This window comes from Penaeus japonicus, unplaced genomic scaffold, assembly GCF_977035675.1.
Source record: "Penaeus japonicus unplaced genomic scaffold, GWHDUDI00000001_assembly GWHDUDI00000010, whole genome shotgun sequence".
Taxonomy (NCBI): domain Eukaryota; kingdom Metazoa; phylum Arthropoda; class Malacostraca; order Decapoda; family Penaeidae; genus Penaeus; species Penaeus japonicus.
In genome coordinates, this window is record NW_028234412.1 from 16,506,878 (window position 1) to 16,514,377 (window position 7,500).

A 7,500-nucleotide genomic window follows, 5' to 3' on the forward strand; every position below is an offset into this window, starting at 1 on the left:
CAATTGATAATATAGATAATGATAAAGGTAATGATCATCACTATCGTCACTATTTATCATTATCACTATTATTATCATTATTAGCATCATCATCATTATCAATTTTCTTATCATCATTAATGTCATTATTATCATTACCATTATTATCTCTATTATCATCGTTGTTAGTATCATCATTTTTGGTATTAGTATCATTATTATTATCATTAATGTTATTGTTATTATGAAAATATGAAAAAATGACACTTCACAAGACCTAAATAATTAATCAAAGAGAATTTTCTCCTCTTGAATCAAGCGCCTTAAACCAAACACCAATTACTTTCACTCGGATGCAATTACGTTAATCACACACCAGTTAGATTAACTTAATCAAACACCAATTAACTCGAGTACAATTAGTTACACCTTAATCAAAAGGCTTCTTAATCTCACAAGATTTTAATAGCTATCCTTTCTTATTTTCATATTTGTCTTCTTTTCTTTAATATTCTTATATATATATATATATATATATATATATATATATATATATATATACATATATATATATATATTTTTTTTTATCTAACTTTAGTCTACTCTCTTTATCTAGTTATTTTTTACTACCTCCTTCCTTTATTTAATTTGCTTCCATCTTCTTTATCGTATTTTTTTCTTCCTTCTTTATTAAATTTCTTTACATTTTCTTTATTTAATTTCTTAGAATTTTCCTTATTTAATCACTTTAAATCTTCCTTATTTAATTTCTTAGAATTTTCCTTATCCAAGTCATTTATCTAAATTTATTTTTCATTATCTCCTTCCACCTTCTTCCTCCAATTTCCCTCTCCCTTCTCATTCTAGATTATTTTCTCCCATCTTTAGCTAAGTTACTTCTCCCTTCGTTATCTAAAGTCGCGCCTTACCGTCTTTATCCAATTACCGTCTCCGTCCCTAGACCCCCGTGGTGTTTATATATTGCGTTCCATATGCCCCGCTAACTCCTTAGGCTGGGTCTCTGCCCCCTGGACCCCCAGGGGAGCAGACCTTGAATAATAATGGATATTGCCTCGCTGTTAATACGTTTATTTCAACATGCAATTTGCGGTCAAAAAACACATACCTTCGTATATAAAAAAGCGATATTCGGTTCCTGCGATTTCGTCTCGATTGCTTTCATCAAAAATACACAATTTCAACACTTGGGGCAATTTTTTTTATATTACACCGAGACGGATACTGATGTTCCTTTTTTCCATTTTTTGCCTATAATCGACATTACAATGAAAGAAACAATTCTTACCGGCGCCCCTCGAGGAATGGCGGCCGAGGAACTGCCAACTCGCCCGTTAGTGAATACGCGGATCCACAGTTTATTAATAAAGATTAAAAAATCATGAAAAACTGTTTGAAGTGTTTGATTTCTTGACATTTAATGTACGAAATATATAATCGTGAAAGAAAAGACACTTTCACCTGGAATTAATAGTTTTTTACAACTGCGTAGTAACACACGAACTAGTTTACATACCGCAGAAATGAGTTACGTGGTCAATGTAAGCTTGGCATCGTGAGCAACTTAAAAAAAATGTATTGTTGGCGCATCAAAGCACCTGAATAACTTCTTTATTGACAATCTGCGGAGGAAGTGTTCTATTGACGACATATACAATTTTCCTTATATCTTGTCCCTGTATGAAACTTAACCTACACCCCGTATTTATCTAATTTCTTCTCTTTACAGACGCTAGTTAACGAGAGTATTGGATGTACGTTCTTTGTAGCTCTGAGTTACTTCAACCTAACTAACTTCATGTGGATGTTTGTGGAAGGTGAGTTGAGGTGGATTTTCTTATCCATTTTGGGTGGGTTTACTGTGCTTGTTAGATTTGGGGTGAATGGAGTTGGGGGGGGGGGGGGCGGGGTTCGTGTAGCTTGTTGAGATGGATTTTTTTAAAATCTTGCTTCATTCATTCTGTATTCTTTTTTTTCCTTATTGTTATTATCATTGTTATTATTTTTTACGGAAATTGTTAGCAATATATTATAATTTATTTTAGTAATGTCATCATTATCGTCATCACTTCCATGAAAATAATAAAAGAAATAAGAGTGAGGATGGTGGAAATTATTGTGATAATAACGGTAATAAAAATAACATTATTTCTCGATCATATTTATCATAATTATTATTTCATGTTGCTATAGCTGTTGCATCATCAATATTAATCGTTTGTTATTCTTATGACGACCGCCAGCACCATTAAGCTAATCTTATCATTAACAACATCCCACTCTTGTATTGTGTATTATAAACCTATTGGAATATTTGTTTACCTACAGGACTGTACCTCTACATGCTCGTGGTTAAAACTTTCTCCGTGGAAAACATCAAACTCAGAGTCTACACTTTAATAGGTTGGGGTAAGTAGTCGAGGCCTTGTTTTTGCCTCCTATCTTGTTTTTCTTTTCTCTTTCTTTTTTGTAATCGAAAAAAAGAAAGAAATATATTTAGATTTTATTTTTGTCTCTCTCTTTCTTTCTCTCTCTTTTTTTCTCGATTTCTTTTTCCCATTCGTGTTTTGAATCTGTTTTGACGGGGAATCGAGAGAAAAACACGAGATCTAGATACGCTTTTCATTTCTATATTTCTTCGTATCTTTCTTCTCTTTTTTTTCGTTTTTTATTATATCTTCATTTTGTCTTTACTTTTGATTCAAAAGGGTAAGGTTAATTTGGTAGATAAATGGAAAGACAGGTAGAAAGATATACAAATAGACAGACAAAGAGAGAGTCAGACAGATATATAAATAGATAGACAGATAGGCAGATATATGTATAATTATCGATGAAAAGACATAATCTTGTTCTTATTCATATACTTTATTCACTATACTTCTACATCCACATTTTAATTTTTTTTTATTAACTGAAGAAAAAAAAACGCAAATTAAAACTTGACCCACATTTCTTTACACGTAATTTTGAATAACATTCTTCCCTTATCAATTTCTTTCCAGGTATACCCGTAGCCATCATAATAACGTGGGTAATTCTCAAGTCACACTTGACAGTAGCGCACGTAAGTATCCTCGTTATATTAACTTGAAGTGGACTATTGATTATGATGAAATACAGGATGACGTAATGGTCTTTGTGTAATCAAATTGTGTGTAAGGAAAGGAGGTGGGGTGGGGAGTGAGGGGGGAGGGGAGAGGAGGGAGAGGGTAGCTGTTTACCTTTGATATCATGGGGACTTTCGTTCGTTATTGGGGAAAGGGAGGTGTCCCATTACTGTCCGAATTTAGGGTTGTCATTATTGTGCTTTCATTAGCTTTCGGTGGTGGGTGTCTTATGGTTTGATATTAATTGATTTTATCTTTTCTTTTCTTTTCCTTTCTTTCTCTCTTTTTATTCTTTATTTTTTCCTTCTCTTTTTCGCTTTCTCTCTCTCTCTCTATCTCTCACTTACTCACTCTCTTTTAATTTCTCTCTCTCTCTCTCTCTCTCTCTCTCTCTCTCTCTCTCTCTCTCTCTCTCTCTCTCTCTCTCTCTCTCTCTCTCTCTCTCTCTCTCTCTCACTCTATTTCAATCTCTCTCTATCTCTGTCTCTATCTATCTATCTATCTTTATTTATCTATCTATCTATCTATCTCGATTTCTCTTTCTCTGCCTCTCTCTTTCTCATTCTCTCTCTCTCTCTCTCACTTTCTCCTTTATGTCTACATTCTCTTTCTTCATACTTGCCCCTTCTCTTTCTCCTATAATATCCACCCTCTCTCTCTCCTCGTATTACATTTCCCCTCTTCTCTTCTCCCACTCTCCCCCCTCCCCCCCTTCTTTCTTCATCCTATCGTCCCTCTTCTTTCTTTCCCCTATCCTCCCTTCTCCCTACACCCTTCCTCCCCCCACTTTCTCTCTCCCCATCCCCCGCTTTCCTCCCCCACCCGCCTCTCACCGCTCCTCCCTTTCTCTCTCCTCTTCCCCCACCCCCTCCTCTTCCTCCCTCCTTCCTCCTCCTCCTCCCGCTTTTCCCTCCCTTTCCCCTCCCCCTCTCACCTTTCCTTCCCCTCTTCCGCCCTCTTTTCCTCTTTCCCCCACCGCCCCTCTTCCTCCCTCCTTCCTCCTCCTCCTCCCGCTTTTCCATCCCCTTCCCGTCCCCCTCTCACCTTTCCTTCCCCTCTTCCACCCTCTTTCCCTTCCACACCTTCTCCCTATCTCCCCTCTTCCTCCCACACCCTCTCTCTCCCTCCCTCCCCCCCCCTCGACAGACCGGTCCCGAGTTGGGTATGGAAGACATCGACGTCGAGGGTTTACTGAGGACGTGCCCACTCATGCCAGTAAGCCACGTCGACTGGATTCAGAAAGTACCAATCCTCTTCTTCCTCTCCACAAACTTCATCTTCCTCATGCGCATAATGTGGGTGAGTAATGAGGCAGGTTTTGTGAGTTGGTGAGTAAGAGATATTTTGTGGGGTAATTTCATCTTCTTTATGTGTGTATATTGTGGGTGAGTGATGAGGAACGTTTTGTGAGTAAGAGTGAGAACTGACTGAGGTGGAGAGAGGAATGAGTAAGATTTTGTGAGTAAGAAATGTTCTTATGCTCTACCAACGTCTGCAGCCCTGTGAGTGTATGAGTGAGTAAAGTAAGTGATGATATATATCTTTTTCCTCTTCACTAATTCCATCTTAATTTTGTGTATTTTTGTGGGTCAGTAATGAAAAAGAAAAATTATTGCAGGACTAAGTGAGTAAAAATGTCTCATTAAAGTGAGTGATTGTCATCTTGCTCTTCACGGATATTAATGTTCCACATAATTCGGGTGAGTAATTAGTAAGGCTTTGCACGAGGAAGAGAGTAAGGTGAGTCAAAAATGAGTAAGTGAGTAAGTAGAGTAAACAAGAATTTTACCTTTCACATCCGCATGGCGTAGATGAATAAAGTAAGCAAACAAGATTAAACAGACTGAAATGAGTGATTAGGTATGCAAAGCTCGCCACTCCAAGATACCACAGCCAGGCCGGAAGTTCTCTTGCATCGGATGAAGATTGCATGCAACTGACGCGCTGCAAGATATGCATGAGAGAAGCATCACACATACACATACAAACACACACACACACAACCACACACACACACACAACCACACACAATCACACACACACACACACACACACACACACACACACACACACACACACACACACACACACACACACACACACACACACACACACACACACACACACACACACACACACAAACATACATGAATATGAGACAACTGGTAGGTTTGGATTTGCATGAAATTCGCAAGTAATTGAGTTCGTAAGCAAGCAAGAAACTAAGCAAGCGAGCAAGTAAGGAATCAGCCAAGCCAGTGACAAAAAACAAGCCAGCGTGTAAAAGTAAGTATCTTAGTGATTTTTAATGTACGAGAAGTAATCCTGCAATAGAGTAAGCAAGCGAGTAGGGATTACCGAAGGCTTAAACTCCATCTTCGCAATGCTGCAGATATTATCTAGCTACAATACATCGCATCGGGTTTGCGTTGTCAGCAGAATGGGTATTTCCTAATAGAGAATTGGTCATGTTGCCCTTTGACTTGTGGTATAAATGGAGCCTCAAGATTAAATTATTAGTGATAATGATAATAACAATGATAATGATGATGATAATAAGATGATAATGATGATAACAATAATGATTATAATAATAATGATAATAATGGTTATAATAATGATAGCAGAGATAATGATAAAGATTATCACTATCATAAGTACAGAATAATAACAATGACAATATCAATATTATAAATAATGATAACAATGACAATAACGATAATGATAATGATTGTAACAATAATGATAATGAAAGTAACAAACATTATGATGTAAATGATAATGATAAGAATGATAAAAATAATATCAGTAATAACGAAAATAACAATAATAACAAGGAGAATGATAATAACAAAGACAAACTAAACAGCATGGCCATGAAAATTCCTGAATTGCTCAGTTCTCCAAAAGCAATTAATCATTCCAGCGCATGACTGATAAGCGAGCCAACTCTCCTCCGGTTATTGCGACGCACGGGTTTTCAACTCCGTGGAGTTCCCCGTTATTTGATATCTTGAGCCGTGTGCCTCTATTCATTGTTTTGAAATCGCTATCATCATCGTTATTTTCTTTGGTTTGTTCTTCTTCTAAAGCTGTTATCGTTAAGGATGTTGGTATTATTTTTCTAGTGTTATTGCTATTGTGATTATTTTCATTGTTATTTTTATTATCATGTATATTGCTATCACTTTTATCATAAAGATCATGATTATTGCTGTCTTGGTTATCTTTGTCATTATTATTATATCTTATTATAATGATTGTGATGATGATTATTATTATAACCATCACCATTATTATTATTACAATGATTGTTATAAATATTACCATTATTGCTTTGATTTGATTTTACTCTATATATACAAATGTACACACACACACATATATATATATATATATATATATATATATATATATATATATATATATATATATATATATTATATATATCAATGATATATCACTAATACAATTCGTGAACCAGCTTGTCAGAAACACGTGATTGTAATTCGACTATTTTCCCCGTCCAGTATTTTGTTTACGAGTCATTAATGGAAGTAGTTTGTGGTCGCTTTGGACTCGTCGAACTTTCGCTGCTGTTTTGGTAATCCGCCAACTTTATAATTGGGACTGGATTTCAACTTTTGTGTGCGAGTGTGTGGGTGTTTATCGAAGTTTTTTTTTTTCATTTATGGATTTTTTTCCATACACCTATTTGTTTATTGTTATATTTGGCAACTGGCCAGTGACGTGGTTTTGAAAAAAAAATCGTTTTTTTTTTCTTTCTTTCTCTTTTACTTTCTTATTTTTTATTATTATTATTTCTTTTTTGGTGAGTTTCTTTGTTTTGTTTGAGTTCGTATATGAGAGAGAGGCAGAGAGAGAGAGAGCGAGAGAGAGAGAGAAAGATTTATCTTGTTGATTTAGTGTTGAATGTTTGGTATTTATTCTTCAGATCTTAAGCTTTACAATAATTAAAGCTACGTGCTCTTCGTTTGATACGAATCTGCTAACCGTTTCTCTTTCTGTCCCCCCCCCCCCCGTCCTCCCCTACTACCTTTTCTCTATCTCTCATTCTCCCAACCCCTTTTTATTCTTTATATCTCTCCATTCGTTCAATCCTCCGTACCTTCTGCCCATCGTCCCCTCCCTCTCCCACCTCTCCCTATACACCCCCCTCCCCTTGACCCCCTTTCCCTTCTCTCTCTCTCTCTCTCTCCCTCTCCTTCTATCTCTTCAACCCATTTCTTCCCCCCTCCCTTCCCCTTCCCCTTCCCCCTCTACACCCTCCCTTACCCCCTTCCCTCCCCCTAGGTCCTCATCACGAAGCTCCGCTCAGCCAACACGGTGGAGACGCAGCGGTACCGGAAGGCCACGAAGGCGCTGCTGGTGC

The 7,500-nt window shown here is 36.8% G+C and overlaps 1 protein-coding gene across 2 annotated transcripts in view; it reads left to right on the forward strand.

Annotated features, from left to right (window-relative positions):
- The window catches only part of LOC122262900 (diuretic hormone receptor), a 33,497-nt gene that overhangs the window by 1,767 nt on the left and 24,230 nt on the right, over positions 1–7,500 (forward strand). For both annotated transcript variants that reach the window (XM_086540866.1, XM_086540865.1), the window contains exons 2-6: positions 1,727–1,814; positions 2,326–2,406; positions 3,003–3,064; positions 4,254–4,406; positions 7,422–7,500. The exon at positions 7,422–7,500 is cut by the window's right edge and continues 89 nt beyond it. In XM_086540866.1, coding sequence (XP_086396992.1) covers positions 1,796–1,814; positions 2,326–2,406; positions 3,003–3,064; positions 4,254–4,406; positions 7,422–7,500 — 394 coding nt within the window. In that variant the 5' untranslated portion in view covers positions 1,727–1,795. The remainder of the gene's footprint in view (positions 1–1,726; positions 1,815–2,325; positions 2,407–3,002; positions 3,065–4,253; positions 4,407–7,421) is intronic.